Here is a 21,050-nt window from a genome sequence, read left to right on the forward strand (position 1 = left end):
ATGTAAATGTTTTATGTATTTATGCAATACAGATAACAAAATGGAATACATAAAATGGAATAGACTTTGTTAAAGATTTTTAACCAATAGATTAAATAAAGAAGATAAAAAAATTAATCGGAGCCGCGTTTTGGCGCATAAATTTTGTAAAGCATGTATAAATAAGGATAGCAAATAGTAGGAAAAAGAAAGAGATAGGATAAAAATTAGAGAATCAGCGCCATCTTCAGAGTGCCGTAAATGAAACATATATAGATAAAGAAAGCAAATAATACGAGAAAGATAGAAATGAAATACGAATTAACCACCAGCGCCATCTGGATTGAATGCAAAAAATATCGTGTGTTCAAAAAAATGGCGCTGATAATTAATTCCTATCTTATGTCTATCCTTTGCTTGTTATTGCTATTCCTCTCCTTGTTTATATTTGTTTTTATTTATATTCTAGAGATGGCGTTGATTCTATATTTTTTAATATTTTTATGACAGCAACATGACATTGTATGTCGCGATACAATGTCATGTCAATGCGATATTTAATTTTCACGTCGATAAAAATTATGACATGATTTAATGTCATGATTATAAAAGCAGTCATAAGAGAGATCATGAATTTTTGTTAAAAATTTCCAACATTCGTTAATAGATGTCTCTGTGGTGCTTTGGTGGTCACAATCATTCGCAATATGGTATCCGCGTCCACGTGAATATCTAACCTATTCTAATTGTTTATGTACTATAAAGGCAATAATTGTTTATCGTACTATTATTATAAATAAGAATCATTAATGAAAAAATGACAACTGACGAGAAGATAATTAGTGCGGAAGATATATTGAATAATAAATCAGGTATTTCAGATGCGAATACAAAAGATTCGGATAGTATCAATAAAAAGTGTAATAAAATAAGTCTAAAAACCAAAAAAGAAAAGTCATTAGAGGAACAAATTCCTAAAGGAAAACCAAAATCTGGTAGGATATGGAAAGAACAAAAAAAAAGGTTTGTAAAAAAGAATAAAATATATTTAGTGATATTAAGTTTATTTCATGTTACATTATATTTATAATATTTATAAATAGGTTTTCTTCTATTGTTAAAACACGTGGTATACGATTATCTTTTGATAAAAAACAAAAATTGAAGGAAGATCTAAAACATGTTAAAGAAATGTCACGGGAAATAAAAGCGAAAAAGCAAGCGGAAAAGGAGGCAAAAAAAGAAAGAAGAAGAGCCAATTTAAAACGTGCTGCAGAGAATCAAAGGAAGAGTGAAATTGTACAAGTTGTAAGTGTTTTTGATTAAATTAAACATTTTATTATGTATTTGTATTACAAATATAAAAAACATATAAAGAGAATAATTTATACAATAGACGGTATTATAGTATTTAGGTCTGTGCATATCGAATCATATGATATATATTATAAAATATATAAATGTAGAAGAGATCAATATAGATGATAATTACTATCGTAAATTATATCATAAAAAAGTTAAATTAGAATATGTTATCATTGTAATTTCAATCATGTAAGGATTGTTTTGTACTTTATTTTCGCATTCCACGGATTCGAATGTCCCTATAGATGGATAGGATTAAGTTGTATTGATTAATTAGTAATATTAATTCATTATATCAATTTTATACCAGTCACTATGATTTATTCATAGAAACGATAAATAAATAGCGATCGTGTATTGATGCTGTGCATATCATATGAATGTGCTTCAACGTAGTATTAACAAAATTTTTTTTATTTTAATATCTCGAAAAATATAAATTTTCAATAACAATCCACGTTATAACTATTATAATCTTTCAGGCATAATTTTTGAATTAAATTATCGCTATTTAATTCGTTAAATTAAGGAATCGCGATTAATATTATAATATATATATTGTGCATAAGATTACGTTATTCGATTGAATTGGTTTAAGTACATTTTGATTGTCGTAACGATTATTATGTTAATGTCGAATTTAGATATTTTAATTCAGAATATTTTCTGATTCGAATATTTATAGTAATATCTATATTGAATTTCTCATTCATATATTTTCCAAATGTTTATGTATCATCATAAAATCTAATAAACGTGGGCCCAAATACTATGATACACTCAAATTGAAACACAATTTAATTATAAATTATTTTATTTTATAGATCACAAATACTGCAAAATTGAAAAAGATTAAGAAGAAACATCTTAGAATGATAGAAAAAAGAGATACGCTCAATTTTTAGAAATATTGAGCACTTACATCTCTAAAGTAATTTATGATTTTATAATTAAAATGTATAAAGTATGTATTGTAAATAAAAAAAAAAGAAAAAAAAGAATGGTCTAAACATATATAAAAAATATATATATATAATTATCAATGATATAATTTAATTATACAATTTATGATCTATTTATATTTCATCATATAATTGATTCTTGAATATTCAAATAAAATATTTTCTTAAAAATATAATTTTTATATATGTAAAAAAGTTTTTAAAGATAACGCAGTATTTTTGAATATCACGTTTCCTGAATTAAAACATTTTATTCTTTATTTTCTCTTGCCTTTTGTTTTTCCACAAAATTTTTAAGATTTCTTTTTAAATCATATTCATTTTGTGTGATCCACTGTAAATTCGAGAATAAAAATTTCGTTAATAACTTTCTCGATTATTAAAACAATACGAAATCAATGTTAAAAAATTTACCATTGATTTGACCCATTTTGGAAGATTCTCCTTGTTCTGTGACACCAAGAATCTAAGAGATTAATAAAGAAATCAATCAAATTGTTGAATATTTGTAATGAAATGTCTCCATTTACATGTTATTAAATCAACACGAACCTTTCATCTACCAACAATACTGCTCCCCAATCATGAATGTGTCTCAAGCAACGTCCTAATGCTTGATTCAAAGCTCTGTAAGCTTGAATAGAATACCATTCTGAACCTCTCAATAATCCTTTCGAAACATTCATATCATTGTACGTCATTTTCATATCGATTACAGGATCCTTTCTTACTGCATACGGTATTCCAACCTGAGAGATAACATTATTCATGATTTTTCTATGATTTTTAATATGATGTTAAATCATATTTAAATTGTGGAATCACTCACAGTTACTACGCAACGAGCTTCGTTATCTCTAAAATCAATTCCTTCTGCTACTTTCCCCCTAAAAACTGCCAAGAATAGAGCTCCAGTGATTCTTCCTTTTGATTCAGTCGAAGTATACTCTATCACTTCACGGTATTCGTTCATAATATCTGTAAGACCGCCTCCATGACGAGGTTCTATGAAAACAGTTTTAACACTTGTAATTTTACTCCAAATAGAATTTTGTTTCCACCTCTCCATTTGTGTATTCATTACGTTGTAGGAAGAGAAAAAACAGAGGATTCCGTGAGGTATCGATTCGCAAACATCTAGTAACACTTGACCCAATTCATCCTAGAAGAAGAAGAAGAAGAAAATCATATATCAAAGATGTCAAATAAGAGGATACTATTTTAAAATAATGGAAAAAAAATTTCCTGAAAATTATATTTTATTTGGAATTCTGTTTTTAATTTCACGTTAAACAATCCTCTACAGCATCCTCAAATCCTACTTGGACATTTTGGATATTTTAATTAGAAGCTTACCTGAAATTGCCAGGTATTCACAATTTGGTAATTAGCTTTTAGCAATATCCCATTTGGTCCTTTTGGTATACATGTCGCATAAACTTGTTCCTTAGGTATCACGTGTCCAGTGTTTAGCACGTGCGTGAATGACGTTCCTAATTCACTTTGGAATGACGCGGTTGGCGTCAGGGTGCCGGACGCGAGTATTATACAGCGAGCATTTAGAGCGAGCGGTGAAAAGGCCACGCCAGGATTCATGCACACTAATTTCAAGGTTCGTACACGTTGTTCACATTTCTTTACCGATATCCACGCGTTTTCACTCATCTAAAATATCAAAAATATAAAAGATAATGTTTGGAATTTTTTTTTTTTTTTTTTTTTTTTTTAGAGAGTATAGTTTATTTTAAGATAGTTGGATCCATCGTTCAAAAGGTAAGATGAAATTTGTTATATTCCTTAAATATTTTAATAATTATTAGACGAATAGATGATATAATATAGAATTTTTCTTAATTTTTTTTTTTTTATTAATTCTCAATTCACGTACATGCTTGAAATCTTTCACTGTGCTCTCAATCACGCATGCCCTATAATCATTTTGGTATTCCTTAGAGGTGATCATTCTTATGGTGTACATTAGATTTTCAATTGTCATTTTGGTGCTAGATGATATGATTGGCTTCGTTATTGATTTGTACATTCTATTGTCCTCTTTCGCCTTATTCAAATCCGAGATCGCTTTATTGCAGGCCATCAGAAACATAGAAAGGACAGTGTCGTTTAAACCTTTCATGTTAAATAATTGTACTAATTCTACACCAGTCCAATATTTACTTGAACGATTTTCATTATTGTAATCCTGTTAAAAGAATGTATCATTATATCAGATACAAATTAATTATAGTAGACAATTAATGACAAGACAGAGAATTTTAGCACAGCAAAGGATTTTATATACAACGAGGCAGCTTCGATTTAATTTGATTAAACTATACACATTTCTATCATACTCTTTTTCTTTTTTTCCCTTTTTTTTTTTTGCAATATATTTTTCGATTAAATTTCAACAAATTTAGTTTAGCAGTAGCAATCATTTAATTAAATAAGAGAAAATACTTACGACTTTGTCAAGACTCATGTCTTTTAAAAATGCCATCACATTGAGTAGAAACGTTTTGAGAGTATCATAAGTCGTGAAATCTTCAGCCCTCTGTTTCGCGAGGGTTTCACATTCATGTGCAGTAGCTTGGAGATGATCCTCGCGAAAAGAAACACTGGAAACATCTCTAGAAATATCTTCTATGTTATGAGCCTCATCCAAGATGATCACCTGATCTTTCATATCCAGTTGCAGCTAAATTTTTAATTATAGAAAAATATAAAATGAGAATCAAACTGTAGCGTACAAAATATCTTATATTATTAATGATAAAATAAATGTACTCACGCTTTCGCGAATATTAGGATCGATGATATAATTGTAAGGGCAGAAAATAATATCCGCAGTGTCCATCAAGGTTCTCGCTGCAAAGTATGGACACGATTCTTTCTCCTTTCCAATATCCACCAAATCTTCGATATCCCATATCGGTCTTAAACCAAATCTTTCCAACGCCCAGAACGTGCCAATTGTTTTTTTATTAGTCTCGTTGTAATATGGACACCCTTTGTGCTTGTGTATAAAAATATAGTTTTTTTTTTGATTTCAATAGATTCATCCGTAAGATGACTTTCGACATGAGACAAAATTATTAATTTTCAACATTTCCATTCCATTCTTTTAGAAACGGGATAAGTTTTCTTTTCTAAGCTCGTTAATAATTTTAATTTAATAAAAAAAAAAAAAAAAATTAGAAAAAAGAATTGACAAGTTTTTACAAAGGAAACTTTTTCTTCAAACAAAGTATTAATTAAAATTAATTTAAATTAATTGAACACAAACCTTCGCAGTATCCAATAATTCATTGCAAAGCTCAGTTTTATTTTTAGTGGTATTTTGTATGCAAGTATACTCTCTACTGCTCAAAATAGTCATTCTAAGGAAAGAAAGAAAAAAAAGAAAAAAAAAGAAAAAATAATAATAACAACAATCAACAATTAACAATTTATGTTCCACATAAAATAAAACCAGACATTTCTTACTTCTTATGTTTGTAACAAGTTTTCCTCAATTCCTTCACAACTTGTTCGATTTGCTTATGCGTTCGCGTGCCGTAAAATATTCTTGGCACTTTTAACTTTTTTCTAAAATAATATTACGCATCGAAAAAAATCAATTTAATAATTCGGGAAGAAAAAGGAAAAGAAGAAGAAAAGATGGAATAATTTTTACCCTTTTGCATCCTCGAGCAAATCTTCGTAATCCTCGTAGGAATCATCGGAATCAAGCATACATTTTTTACTCGATTCTTGGCAACAATCTTTTTCATTGTTCTCGCACGAAGTCGTTTGTTTACCCTCTCCTGGAAAACGAAACAAAGAAACGTTTAAATCCTTCCTACACCAGCTTTCAAGCATCGAAGAAATTATACTCGAAACTCTTCGACGACGAGGAGAGAGAGAAAAAAAAAAAAAAAGAAAAGAAAAAGAAGGGAATGTCAATAATTCCTTTCTTCCTCGAGCATCTTTCTCCTCCAACCATCTCTCTCCCAACTTATCCTACTATTAACTCGAATTATTAACCCTCACCCCTCACCCCCGAATTGTAAAATCAATGAAACGTGTAACAAAAGAAAATTTTATTTCAATCGACGAAGAAATCACTATCAAAATTTATATACACACCTTCCTTGCCTCCATCCTCTCCAACCCCTTCCTCCACCCTCTTCCAAATCCTATTTACGTGCAATATAAAGAAAAAAAAAAGAAGAGAGAGATAAAAATCCAACGATTCATTTCCAGATCACAAAGAAGAAGAAAAAAAAGGGGGGCAGAGCGAGGCGAAAGGTTGGAAAAGGGACAAGAATCTTTCATCGAATTCGCATGATCCCTGGGCGCATCCTCGACGCGAGCGATTTCTAAGGGGTCGAGCTCGACTAACTGAAAAGGATTACGCTTATTTAGGAAGTTCTTGGCCGTTGAAAGGATCTCTCCTCCACGGTATAGATAAAGAAAGAGGACCATTCGTGTACCATTCGTATCTATACCTTATATGTATATATATATATATATATATATCTATTTCCTTCTCTGGCTCTGGCGCTCTATTAATGCCGTGAAACGAGCGAGGACGAGCGAGAGGAATGTCAAAACAGCGGGATTGATGGGAGGTGAGAGGGCAGGGGAATCTATTGAGCGGGATCAATAGGGGTGGTTTTATCCACCCTCTCGCCGGATGTCGACAAAAGGAGGCCAGCTACTCGAAGGAACACGGAGGGTGGCGGAAGCATGGTTAAATCCTTTCGTGCCTCGATTTACCTCGAGTCAGAAAAATAGGAATGATCGTAAATGACGATGAAAGGCATGAAATGGACGGACGGGTTGGAGCGTAAGCGGATTTCCACGATTGTGCCTTTGATTTTGCCAAGCGCAACGATTCTCTAGCTGGAAAATCGAGTCGTAAGACGAGTCTATTTCCTCGAGCAAGATAATATAATATTTGACTCGAGGAGTTTGAGGGGAGTTTGTTTCTCCGCTCCGAAATAATAATATTTAACATTGATATTTGATTATCGACGAGATTCGAAAACGAGGTGTGTTGGGATCTGTTGATTCAAAATGTAACGATAATTAATACTCGTATGCAATGTGTTGGATACGCGATATTTGATATTGACAAAATGAGATGAATCTCACTTCTTTATGGAGTTAATGATATTTATTTAACAAAATAATTATCGAATTATTGCCGTTTGTGGGTAGATTGTGTGATTATTTGTGGCGGTGGTGGAGGATTAATATTTTCTTTTTTGACCGATATTCCATGCAATATTCTGATGACGTGAAAATGTTAATCAAATGCTCGAATGATAGTTCATATAATTTCCTCTCCTTACGAAGTTGCGTTGCCAAACTGTTGCTGTGGATCGATCGTTTGATAGTTTAACATTTGAGTTCGACTTTGCGCAACATGTAACGGAAACTTCACGGAATGATACTTTAAAACGAATAAAAAAGAAAAAAAAAAAATGGAACATCCCGATGAAGATTCTTAAAGCAGATCTTTGGAAAAAGTTCGGATCATTCTTGATCCGAACAATATATTCTTCCATCTTCAATTCCACCACTTTAAAAATAACCAAAGTAATATCCAAACTGCAAGAAGACTCGTGGTTAAAAGATTAATCACGTGGAACACTTAACTTCGAAATAATATTTAATTTCAATTCCAAGAAATAAAGGATTAAAAAAGATATAAGCTTACTTACTGTACTTACTGTATTTATCTTTCCTTTATAGATAAATAAATATTTGAACGATCGATCGTTCGATATTATTCGACGATCGTTCGAACACGAAAAATCTCTCGCATCGTAATAATAATAATTAAATAATAACAACAAAAAAAGCGAAATACGGCACAAGGAAAGATCAAACTCAGCAACAAAGCGATTAAAACGGAGCATGCTGTTAAATCGGATACTCGCGATAGGGAAGAATCGAATTCGAGAAGGATCTTGGCACGGAGGGAAAAGGTGGCCGACTTTCAATTTTCGTCGCTGAGGGTGGTCGCGGTTGGAGGGTTGGAGTACAAAGAGGGGGGATGGTTTTGATCGTCGATAGGAGGCAGAGTCGCGGCTGGCTGATTGTCGAAGGGGGTGAGAAGAGAGAGGCTAAGACAGGAAGAAGCGGGACGGGGCCAATCAGAGCGGGGACTTTGAGGGTGTCGTTGCCAGGCAACGAAACACACCCCAACACCCGAGGGGAGAAAACCCCGAGGGGGTATCATCCAGCGATACAGTCGACGCCGAAAGTTATCGCACCCCTGAGAGACGCCCCCTTTAACGTCGCCATCGAATTACGCCCTCGACGTCCGGACACTTGCGGGTTGTTGCATTCGTGCGAGCCAGGGGAAGGGATCAATGGAGACGAGGAGAACGTCGAACTCTCGTCCGAAAATGGATGCCTGCTCGGATCGAATCGTTTATTCGTCCATTTCGTGTGTTCACAAGATTTTGACGAGTTTCTCGATTTTTTAATAAATTACGAATAATGGTAAGGATTGTTGTAACAGGTTGTGTAAGTAAGGTTGGATTTGGTGGATGATTGGTGAATTTAATATTCAAATTATCTTTGGCATTTCTTTTCTCACGTTTTCTTCTTCCTTGAATCGTTTCTCATCCGATGGAAAATTAAAAGATTCATAAATAAACATTCTTATGCATTAATTCATTTTCCAACGCGTGATATTTTAAACAAATTCCTCTTCTTTTTTTTTTTATCATTAATACTTAACACTTACACACGAAATATGAATATTTATATTTACGCGTGCATCATTTTTTGAATATTTATCAATACTTTAACGACACATGCATACAGGGATTACGATATCTTTTTTTTTTGTAAATTATTCTGCGCATTTTTGAAAATATAACTTATTTGTTGAAATTTTTTTTTTAATAAACAAAGTTCTCCGAAATTGTTCTCACTGAAATTAATCGTTGCATTTTTTTTTTTTCTTCTTTTTTAGCAGAGTAAGAAGAGTATAGAAAACAGGATGAATTTATATTTGCCATAAAGATCGAAAAGGAAGATATACCGAATGTAACAAGCATAACACGAGAGCAAATCGGTATTATCGGTATAATATTAAGGAATAATTATTAGAAAAGTCTTTATTGTTGCAGCAAAAACGAAAACGACAATGAAAATTTATCGGATACGAATATTAAGTTTAAAATTACTTAACCGACTACTTGTTCGTTCTTTTTTTTTAATTTAACCTCCGAGTGGAAATATTTGAAAAATGACGCGCGAGAGTTTCGTTTCGAAAGCGCACATTTTGAAATTTTTTTTATACGAGAACGCGAGCAATTATATCAATTAACGATCAACGTCGATTTCCATTCATCAGCGGTTCGTTATTCTTTCACTCGAGCTCTTCACTTCGATCATCGAACGAAACGATCGGCCTCGTAGAAACGCGTGTAAAAATGAAAATCTGTGGTTGCAAAAATGTGCAAGCACAGCGCGCGTTCCCCATTCCCCATCGAGATAGGGTTATAAAACTGAAATATTAATCATTCGCGAACGACCTGTGTCGGGCGAAATCGAGGTCAACATGCCTCCAATAATATCCTTCGCTATCGAGAGAATCCTAAATGAATCGGCCACTGTGCCTTCTTATCTTGACGAAATATAATAATTCTGACCGAGGAGGAAGAGGAGGAAGAAGGTGAAGGAAAAAAGAAAAGAAAGAAAAGGGGAGAGGGGGGGGGAGGGGGAAAGGAGAAAAAGAAAAAGAAGGAAAAAAAGAAAATTCAGAGAAACAATAGGGTGTCGTGTCTCGCCCGTCTCTTTCCTTCCCCATTCATCGTACAGACTATGAATGAGCTCGTTTCACGTCGATCACTCGCTCCATATCTCGCTCCCTCCCCACCCACATATCGCGAATAAATAAACAGTTGATTCGCGAGTATAAAGCGGTCGATTCTTCGATTCTTGTCGATGGAATACGGGGACTTTGTACGATCGGTTACGATGGCTAATTAATATTGGTTATCGCAAGTGTCGTGATTATTCCAGGGGTGGAGGAGGGAGGGAGGGTATTATGGCGAGAGACGTACAGGGTGTTTCAAAAGAAAGGAGTTTAGGTGTTTTTTTAAGCGGGAGTAATTAATTAATCGCCGAGGAGCGAGGTGCAATATTTATTCGATTAATGATTTCGATATTTTTTTTTTTTTTTTTGTTAATTCGAACACGATTATTTGAATTTGAAAAGGAAATTTAAATGCATTTATCGTTGCTTATATTTTTTTGTTATATAATATGTTTGTTGCATATTAAATCATTGAAAGATCACTTTGCTTAAAATAATTGATGTGGACAACGATGATCGAATAATAAAGTCGAACAATATATCGGCACGAGATCAAAATTTTTAAAAGCACGAGATTCAAAATTGTTATATTGATGTCGTATCTTTTTTTTTTTTTTTTTCTTTTACCAAGAGAGCAGAAGTTAAAGGGATCAATATTATAATTCCACGAATATTGTAATTCCATAATGCCCCATAATGAATTTATCGGTGGATAGTGAAAAACTTCATCCCGATCTTCCTTTTGTCTAAAGTTGGAGAATTAGAGATTATTAGCGAGAACTTCAGGCTCTATCGATATGGCTTTTGTCCCGGCCGGTCATAAAGTTTTGCGAAGCACCGCAATTCAACCAATTAACAACCATTTGCTAAATCAAGCCGCAGCCACGAATTAATTGGTCCTCGACTTTCTTCCATTCTCTCCCTCCATAATCCCTCCCCCGTCGTTTTCTTCCCTTCCTGTCGTCGACAACAAATACTCTAAGTCCTCTTGATGAGAAAACCACCACCACCACCACCACTCCTACTCCTGGTTCACCTCGTATTTTTCTTCGTCGTTTTCTCCACTAGGCGGAATTGCGTTAAAAACACCGGAAGAAGCTGCGATCCGAGATCCCAATTATCGGTTCTATTAAGGCGATTTTTCTTCTTCTTCTTCTTCTTCTTCTTTTCCTTCTCCTTCTTCTTCCTCTTCTTCTTTTTTTTTAAGAGTTCTCGTTTTACTCTTTGTCTACACCGAGGACGGATATGAATGTTTGAAATCGATATTTTAAAAGAGATAAGAGAAAATAGAGAAGAGTCTGATAATAGTAGATAATGAAAGAACGTTTCAAAGCGTCTACTACTATATATATAATTAATCGAAAAGATACATTAGATAATTATTAATGATAAAGAAAATGGATGAGTAAAAACATATACGATTAAAATTCAATACTCTGTCTACTTTACTCTCAATCACTCGTCGTTGGATCGTCGTTCGGAATTCTACGATTTCGTGCGAGATTAATCCTTAACAAATCGAAGCGATATCTTTAATTTGAAAAATAATGGAAATTTTTGCTCGCCATCGACAATAATTTATTCTCAACCACGTTCGTGTGCGACGACAAATCATTAAAAAAAAAAAAAAAATAAAAAAAAAGAAAGAAAGGAAAAAAGGTAGGAATAAAAGAAAAGAAAAAATCTCGCGAATTAATCAGCGAGCGCGACTCACCCCCATTCGGGCGCAGCATCGCAGAAACGGTCGCATTGAAATTGCCGCGTTCTCGCGATGCACCCGCTGCGCGAGCGGATTGCGAAACGATCCGGGGACACAATGCCGATGTGCGCGACATATGGACACGATGCGCCGTAAACTACGGTGAATCGTTTAAATTCCGTAATCCCTTTGTCGACGGCCACGGGATCGCAGAATTTCTAATCCATCCCCGCGGCACAATGGCCGCCGATCGATTCTTCCTTCCCTCCCTCTATTTTTCATTTCATACACCCGCCGGCCAGAACAAAGAATCGTCCGAGGGATTTGCGTTTCGAGAAGATGGGAGACAATAAGATGAACGAAGGGGTGAACGAAGAGGAACGCGGCAGGTGATAAAATCGCGCATCGATGAAAAGAAGAAGAAAGAAAAGAATGCAGTCGAGGATGAGACGAAAATATATCTCAATAATATTATGCTTATATACGAACGTGTGTTTCGTATGGATGGAAAGAATGTGTAAATAATTGTATATGCTCGATATAAATGTTTATACATCTTCTTGGATAAGATTACGGATAATTATTGTGCTTGCTGTTTGACGGATACGAACGAGGGGGAAAAAAAATCTGTTTCGTTGGGTGGTATTCGATTAGAATCCGTTGAATAAACTGTTTTCTACTTGTACTCCGGTATACCAGAGTATACAACCGGTATTTCGTTCGCACTATGAAAGCAACGTGGAATCATTACATTCCCCGGACAAATAGGGGCAACGTGATCGCAACCCTCGGCAACAGTTCACGATGGAGAAAGAGGCGAGCATGGAGTGGAGGCAAACAAAAGGGGTTGGAAGAGATGGAGCTTCTCCTGCGCGGCGAAGAAAGCAAAGGGAAGAATGCGGGTATTCGGGGTAACATCCCTTATGTCGTACAAGAACGTTATTAGCACGAGGCTTCCACATCCACCCACTGACCTCCGTGTGTCAGTGCCTCATCGTTTTCCAAGATCTTCTTTCACAGAAGAAGATATTCAAGATTTCTTTCTTTTTTTTTTTTTCTTCTTCTAAGAAGCAAAAGAAGAAGATTACAAAAGAAGAGATCATCTCTTCGTTCTGAATACCATAACAAAACGTATTTTCAATTATCTTCTCATTGCACAAACTCGGCAATTTATTATTTCAATTATTCGTGAGAATAATCTTTGTAACAATCAGAACCGGATAAAATTCGCTAGAATTTTATAAAAAAAAGTAATGGAAACAGGGAGGGGTGGTGGCGAGCAGGAAATCTTTCTAATCGAGAAGGGCAAAGCAAATATACGCAGGGGAGATCCTCTATCTTGGATCCTCCTGGTCCGGTTAATAGCGGAAAGTGAAGAAATAGGTCGAGCAAATACATAAATAAAAAGTAACCGGGAGGGGATCAAAAGGGGATTAAAAGGGATCGAGAAGAAGCGGTCAGCGTGAAAATACTTTCCACCCGCCGATATTACTTTTCCCGGAAGGAAACACCATCATCCCTTAGCTGAGCGGGAACGAATGAGACGAATCGAGAAGAAAGAAGACAGACAGTCTTCCTCGTCGATATTACAACGAGAACCACAGACCAGAAAACGGATAGCGCATTCGAAGGAAGAGGGGACGTGGAAAAGGAGTAGAAGAAAGAAGAGAACGGACGTGGAAGAATTCGAAGAATCGCGGAGGATGATCCTCCACCACCACCACCACTACTATACTCGGGCCACTATTACCTATACTGTTGTAAAACTACTACTACTACTACCGGTTTCGAGGAAGAGGAGGGAAGGGTTCGAGGAGGAGGCGAGGAGACAGCGAGAAACGAAGAGGGAAGTGTGTGTACCGAGGGACAGGAAACCGGTGTTTGGTTGACGGGGGTTGGGCGAGGAGGGTTCGGTCTCCATGGCGACAAGCAACCCCCGGGACCCACGGAGCTCGTCGCCGGGGTTGGTCGAAAAGGGTGGCCCAGGGCGTCTGTCGGGCAGGTTAGGCCGGGCGTATAGCCCGAATGTCACTCGACACAAGGGGGACACAAGGATGTCCTGGACGCGAGAGGGACAGTCGTACGGCGCGGGGCGGCCGACCGATAAAGAGGGTAGGGTGCGAAGGGTAGATCGAGAGAGCACCGAGAGAGAGAGAGAGAGAGAGAGAGACTCGAGCGGAGGAGAGGGTGCAGGCAGGCCAAGATGGCCGACGACGCGACACCCACCATGTCAATAACACCCTTCTTCGACGCAAAACCGAGCCAACCTCCCTCGTCTCGCCCCCGAGAGTCATCCACCCACCCTTCCTCTCCTCCTCTCTCTCTCTCTCCTAGCAGCTGCTTTTTCTTCCACGACCTTTCGCCAAACCCCCCACCCCCACCTCCCCTCCTGTATTCACGAGAACGATGATGCGCTCTCTCGCCGCGATTTTCCCCGGCTTCTTGCCTCCGCTCGCGGTAATTAACGCGACGATCCCCTGCCACCCTAGGAGGAAAAGGAAACGGCTGGAAACAGGAGAGGGAGGGAGAGAGAGAGAGAGGCAGGCAGCGCTCGCTCGCAGAGGCCATTGCTGGCGAGGGCGTAATTCCGTTAAGTGTCTTCGTAAACTTCGTTAGCTGCATTTCCCGACATTACTCACCCCCGTCAAAACGTTTCCACGCACACTGTGCGTTCGCTACTGGCGCTGCTGGTGTTCGACGCGCGCTGGCGTTCGATGCGTCTCATCAACCGGGGTGGAGGAGAAAGGAGGGAAAGTGCAAATAGCTCGCTCCCTCTTTCGATTTTTTCTTCATTCTCGAGACACGCGCGAAGACGAGATTGATATTTTATTTTGATATTCGTATAAGAGATTAAAAATATCAGTGGACCCTGAGAGGAGGGCGGTGAAGTAAACCAGTAAGCCAGGGGGAACAGATATATGTATTAATCGAATCGGTTTCATACATGTTATTAATTAATAATCCTGCTTGTATCGTACGTGATGGGGATTGTTTTTAACAAATTTCGGGGGAGGGGGAGCGGCATCAAACGAACGCATTAGTAATTTGTTTGTACTCGCTACTACGTCCCCTTAGGATGTTCGATTTGCAATTCGTGTTATAATTAACAATCATCATTAGCATTTGTAACCGTTGAAATGAAACTACAATTGAATTCGGTGCATTAATATGCGTTACGTATTATCGGCGGAATTAATAACCGCGGTATGACATTCATTACATATGTGTCGTCCCGTTCATCAACATCACTTAACATTCTAATTTAACAATAAAATTATATGATCCCGGTCCCGTGGCTATCTTCGCCACTCGATCGTGTCGCCGTCATTATCGTTCCAACGATAACGATACGATAACTGTGCAAACAATCTTGATTGCACGCGGTTTATTCTCCATTAAAATTGTTTTTAATGTCGAATTAATCATTGAAAATAGATTAATTCGCTCGTGGAGAAATTAACACCGAATTTTTCTTTTATATATATATCGTAAATATTTCATCGAACGTCGATTTGAAACGTGATGTGAAAAGTTGTCTTCATCGAGTATCAAGGGATATATTTCAATCATTAAATTAAACGTTCGAAGGAATACTTACATTTTCACAATCTATTATAAATTTAAAGTTTCTTGCATTTTTTTTTCTCCCCTCAATTTTCTCTTCGACCGAGCAGCAGCAAGTATATATATATATATCCATTTAAAGAAGGAAGACTGTAACACTGTGAAATGGAACATTCTATTCCCTTCGAGGGGGTTGAAATCAAACGATCGGCCATCGTCGGAAAGAACATTGAGAAACAGGTTTCTCTTTCTTTGCTCCTCGATACAATCAGAATTTCTTTTTCTGAGAAGAGGCCACGTGTTGTTGGGAAAACCGACAGGGAAAAAAGCAGATGTTGCAAAATCGAGTGGGCTCTATTAAATATAATAACCGCCGGGGATTTTCACGGCTGAACGAGCTGGAATATGTTACGTAATATTCACTGTTCTGCCATCGACCTGGCACAATGGAGGCAAGAGGCTGGAAGACGGTGGCTGCATCCGCTCGGAAGGAACCATTCCGATATGTTACGATACGTTTTCGAGTATGATCAACTTACGTGAAAGATCCTCGTATCCGGTACCGGCATTCTCCAATTTGTTAATCTTCTTGTCAATCTCGGCTGCAACGTTAAAAAAATTCAAAATCCACGTTAATGTTAAATGCGAATAATGTTGTGGTGATAAAAAAAAGTTTTTGTGACATCTCAGAATCGAGACATCGATTTTCGTTCGAAACGAATTCTTTTCCCTTTTAACGTGTCACAAATATTTTATTATAATAAATTAAATAGACGAAAATTTTGATCCAGAGAATTTTTATCTTATTGACTTAAAAAAAAAAAAGGGGGCAAGATTTAGCCGAATACAATTACAAATAAAAACGATATAAAAGATACAAGAAAAATTAGAGGATATTCATTGTTTCGCGAAACATCAAAAGTGTTCGTACTTCTCATTCTCCATACATAGGAATAAGCCAAGGATATTATAACCCTGGATCGAACGATCGAGAAAGATCGCCGCAGATTAGCATCGAAGGTATGATTCCGTTGGAAAGGTAGCACGCGTGTTCCGGTAGCACCCTGTGCCACGCATCGACTGTAAAGATCGGCGAAAGGCAAAGGGTAGCAGAGTGGAAGGACGAGACGAGACGAGACGAAGGTGGGAGAGAGCGAACGTGATAGGTCTCGCCTAGATGGAAGGAAAGGGACAGAGATGAAGGAGGAGAATCGAGGTAGGAGGAAAAAAGAAAATATGGTGTAGGGCAGGGGCATAGAGAGCAGGGTTCAGCACAAGCTCTGAAAAGATCTCCGCTAATGGGCATTATATTTTTCGTTAGGAGAGCCGACGGGATTATGGGCCTGTCAGAGGCCCTAATAACCGGTGGGCCACCTCGCATCTGATACCGGGGGCTCTTTATTACAATGTGCGCATTAAAAACACTAATCGTGCAATGAGCACGAGCACGATCGCGCATTGTACCAGCGCATGGGATCATCAAAGGCCGCCGACCAATGTACCGGGGAAAAGCTTCTGCACACGATCTCTCTCTTTCTTACAACTCGCTTTATCTCTTCTCTCCCTCTTCTCCTTTTTTACCGGCCGAGACTCGTGAGAGTTTCTTCTTCCAAGAAGAATTTCATCTCCTCGCGAGGAGGACAATTTTATACATTCCTTTTACATTATATATTCCTCCTAGAGAAGGTCCTCCTCTAATTTTCGAGGACACGATGTCGTGTTTTCGTTTCGAATCGAGGATGAGTCGTCGACTACGATCGGAACGGTACGATAAATCGTGTGGTTCGGATTCCTTGATTTTTGCGTCACGCTTCTTTTGTGTCACGCTTCGTGTGTGGAGTGGTGCGGATTGACTTTTTTTTTTTTTTTGTTTTTTGTTTTGTTGTCCCGTGTGTATGCGAGAGATGTAGGTTTGTCTTTTTTTTTGTCGATCGTGGAGGGAGGATCGAGCGAAAGGGTTGTTTCGGGAGGGGGTTGACAGGATGGAATTGACTGTGGGAGATTATTGATGCACCGTTCGTTCCGCTGATTTCGAATGATGAATATGGAAGTTGTGCAGGGATGAAGAGTTCGATGGAGGGTGGAACATGCTCGTCGAACAAAAAAAAAAAAAAAAAAAGAAAGAAAGAAAGAAAAGAGAAAAGAGAGGGGGAAAAAGGAGGCAAGAAGCTTTTATTTGGATTCCAATTGGGAAAGGATTTTGAAGAGTGTCGAGTCGTGAATCATTTCAATGATTTACCTTTTAAATTGGTTAAACTGAATTATCGGTAACGTTTTATTAATTGGCGCGCGGCCCGGCTCGGGCCATCGTCGTTAATTTCTGATGAATTTGTAATCGGAGTCGAGTGTTAATCAGTTTTGACAATTTCGTTGGAATTAATTGCGTGCACGCGACTTCAAAACTGCATTCGATATTCATTCCGTTCTCTCTCGATCGAGATACGCGATCCCCCGCGTTGAAAGGGAAATCAATGGAAAAAAAAAACACACAAAAACAAAATTTAATAAATCTCATTAACGTCAATCATGAAGAGATATTTGTAATTTCGTTATCAAAATATTCTCTTTTTTTTTGAGAGAGAGAAGAGAGAGAGAGAGAGAGAGAGAGAGAGAGAGAACGTTTCACTTCACATTAGATGGAATTATTCTATTTAAAATTTCCTAAAAAAAAAAAAAAAAAAAAAAGGGATTGTCTTTGCTTCCTCTACTTTTTCATGGACACAGTGATCATCATTTCGATTTATATTCCTCCAAGATGATGACATTTCATTTCTTCAAGAATTTCTTCGATCTTATAACATTCGTCGTCAACGTCGTACGAAGAGAATCGTAAATACACGCCATCACTTTACAACCCGAAGCAATTTCAGAAAAAATGATTGCTCCGTCCGAAACCTTAGAGTTTCATTCGTTTACAAATTTGTTCGTACAACTTTTAAACAAAAAGTTTCCCTTCCCATTCTAAAATTTGCCGAAACTCCAGTGAAATTGAACGCAAGATCGAACGAAATTATTCCGCTCCTCCCTGAATCCTGACAAAATCGATCGAGAAAATTCAACATTTATTTAAATTTTTCGATTTAAAATTTAAAAATCCAAATCGAAACGGATAAAATGGAACGCGAAAAGGAAGAAATCGCTCAAACTGTGAAATCACGCTGCGGCCATTCCCCCCCTGGATCGAGCCTCGTCCACAATTTCCTCCATCGTTTCGAGAAGGGGTTGCGGCGGATCTCCTCTCGGAAGAAGGGGGGCCGACGGTGACGCGGAGGGTCGGAATTTCAAGCCCGCGGGGGCGGCCAGCGACGAGATATCCGAGAATATTATACCTCGGGAAGCCGTGTAATGAAACCGTTCCCGGCGCCCTCGTGCTATTATCCCCCCTGGCAATATAAGCCGGACAAGGATATAGGTGGCTGATACGTGGCGCAGCTGCACCCCGCCACGCCCTCTCCCTTTTGTATATCTTGGCCCACCCGCCCCTCGCCGCAACCACCCCAAGATAAGCGAGAGAGGCGCAAGACGGGCCGCAATGTCAGCGGAATAACGCGACGTCATCGTCATTCGAGGGCGTAATTGCCTGACCGTTCCAAGAATCGAGCAACCGCCGCCGCCATCTCGCAACCCTTTCGCCGGCAGACGAGAAAGAGATTCACTTTGAAGGAAGAGGTTCTTTTCGAACGCCACTTTTCAACTTTTGCTTTTTTGGATAGCTTTTTTTGGTTTTTGACACGGTTTGGAAATTATCGAAGACGATGGTAAAGAAATATCCATTCGTTTTTCGCGAATAGCAAGAGAAAGAGATGGAAACAAATATAAGTAATTAATAGTTAGACACATTGTTTCTAATCTCAAGAGGTTTATATTAATAAAAAAAAAAAAAAAAAAAAAAACTAAAGAATTTATAAGATGTACGTAATTGAAAAATACAATCCAATGGAGGATGTACAGAAGATACATCGCAGAACTACACGATAGAAAAAGCTAAATAACGCGAATTTTCGTCTTTCTGACGAATGGGGAGAATCGCTTAAAGAAAAGAAAAAAAAAGAAAAAAAAAAATCCTGGCCAATTAAACTTTTCCGGATAGATTCGAGAAAGGTAATGTTTAAGCATGAATTCTTCTTTTACGATTACTGGAACGTCGAGGAGAAGTGGGATGATTCGACGCTTTCGCGGCCCCTTTAATTCGACTAATCGCGCCGACGATACGGTTCACAGTTTCGGCGAAACGTGGATCCAGGAGCAAACATTTAATTACTGTAAAGAGAATAAACACGGGGACCGAGGGCGGAAAAATCGTCAGGGCGGAAATGTTTGCCCGTCGACGAATTATTTTTCGCCGTGGCGGCTTAATTTCCGCGAAGGTCAAGGGAAACAAAAAATGGAGTAATTGCTAGCCCGCGCTCTTATTCCGCTCGTTCGTCGGTGAAATAAACGAGGGTGGAAAAGCGGAAAAACGAGAGATAATCCCTGCCCCCACGCCGCCACGGTCTTGTTATCGTTTATGCTCTGGGTGCAACGCTGCTGTAATCTTTTTATTTTATATATATATATATATATATATATATATATATTTTTTTTTAAAAAAATTAAAAAACAAACGTACCCTACCAAAATTTTTTTCCCATCTCTAAACGCGAAACGAATCATATTTTGATCCCCTTAATTGTATTTTTTTCCACGACTCGCTACCCTCAACTTAACTTTTTTAATTAATAAAATCCCGTGTTTATTTACTTAGTGTAATCGAAACTATCGCGAGAATGTTTGTATAAATTCGTATCTTGGAAATGGAAGATAAATATATACGGTATTTATTTCAAATTCGCGCGCACGTATCTCACGTACATTTTCTTCACAACGTTTTGATAACACGTTGAAAGAGAGAGAGAGAGAGAGAGAGAAAGAGAAAGAGAAAACAATTGGAATCTAAATTGATACATTATCTACTACTGAGCAATGATGGTATACACGAAGCATTAGTTGTGCAACTTATAACGACGTGAAACGTTCAAGGGATGCGAGGATATATTCCAAGTTATAATCGAATGGATTCCATCCGACATTCAACGTATTATCGAACGTCGTAATCAAGTCGTATTCACGTTAAAATTTCCAGTTATCTGTAACGTTTCCATCTACTACGGGATCAATCTCAAAGTTATCTAAAAAATTTCGAATCCCGAAAGAAGAGGAATTAATCCCATTCTTCCAAAATTTAAAAAGAAAAAACACGATACGATACACGTGATCGAGATTCAACTCGATCGTTTGGAACGAAGAGAAAGAGAAGGGGAACAAGTGGAGGCGGTAAATAACGAAGAAGAAGAAGAAGAAGAAGAAGAAGAAGAAGGAGGAGGAAACGAGAACAGCAAGAAAGAAAAAGAAAAGGAAAAAAAAAAAAAGAAAAGGAAGAAACGAGAGGGAAGAGAACGATAATACTACATTCGGCCGGCACGTGCACGCGGTTAAAAAGGTTCGCCGCAAGAGAGAAGTTTCGACGTGCCGCGCGCTGGTTTATAAAAGCGGAACCGGCTGTCGTGATACGGATCTGACCAATCATAAAAGCCGCATAATGGCCACTTATTCATCCATCCCGGTCCGTGGAACGAACAAAGGCGGAAATTAGTCAGCTTCGGTATGCTTATTAATTGAC

General features: G+C 37.6%; 2 protein-coding genes across 3 annotated transcripts in view; one reads left to right on the plus strand and one right to left on the minus strand.

The window, feature by feature from the left end:
- Nucleotides 1-48: 48 nt before the first annotated feature.
- Nucleotides 49-2,515, plus strand: LOC100872533 (coiled-coil domain-containing protein 86). The gene is made up of 3 exons (XM_003694424.3): nucleotides 49-1,002; nucleotides 1,083-1,287; nucleotides 2,169-2,515. The coding sequence occupies exons 1-3, from the start codon at nucleotides 797-799 to the stop codon at nucleotides 2,247-2,249; spliced, it is 492 nt and encodes a 163-aa protein (XP_003694472.2). The 5' UTR covers nucleotides 49-796; the 3' UTR covers nucleotides 2,250-2,515.
- Nucleotides 2,141-21,050, minus strand: part of LOC100872417 (Fanconi anemia group J protein homolog) — a 60,352-nt gene continuing 41,442 nt past the window's right edge. Inside the window, exons 4-15 of one of the 2 annotated variants that reach the window (XM_012487619.3) lie at nucleotides 15,931-15,993; nucleotides 5,980-6,109; nucleotides 5,790-5,891; nucleotides 5,590-5,683; nucleotides 5,095-5,319; nucleotides 4,768-5,001; nucleotides 4,195-4,506; nucleotides 3,663-3,971; nucleotides 3,136-3,468; nucleotides 2,859-3,055; nucleotides 2,721-2,772; nucleotides 2,141-2,640 (exon numbers count right to left, since the gene is read on the minus strand). In XM_012487619.3, coding sequence (XP_012343073.3) covers nucleotides 2,557-2,640; nucleotides 2,721-2,772; nucleotides 2,859-3,055; nucleotides 3,136-3,468; nucleotides 3,663-3,971; nucleotides 4,195-4,506; nucleotides 4,768-5,001; nucleotides 5,095-5,319; nucleotides 5,590-5,683; nucleotides 5,790-5,891; nucleotides 5,980-6,109; nucleotides 15,931-15,993 — 2,135 coding nt within the window. In that variant the 3' untranslated portion in view covers nucleotides 2,141-2,556. The remainder of the gene's footprint in view (nucleotides 2,641-2,720; nucleotides 2,773-2,858; nucleotides 3,056-3,135; nucleotides 3,469-3,662; nucleotides 3,972-4,194; nucleotides 4,507-4,767; nucleotides 5,002-5,094; nucleotides 5,320-5,589; nucleotides 5,684-5,789; nucleotides 5,892-5,979; nucleotides 6,110-15,930; nucleotides 15,994-21,050) is intronic. The other variant, XM_086908077.1, reaches the window with a different exon arrangement.

This window comes from Apis florea, unplaced genomic scaffold (genome assembly GCF_048593485.1).
Source record: "Apis florea isolate Af1SG1 unplaced genomic scaffold, ASM4859348v1 contig_3036_pilon, whole genome shotgun sequence".
Classification (NCBI taxonomy): domain Eukaryota; kingdom Metazoa; phylum Arthropoda; class Insecta; order Hymenoptera; family Apidae; genus Apis; species Apis florea.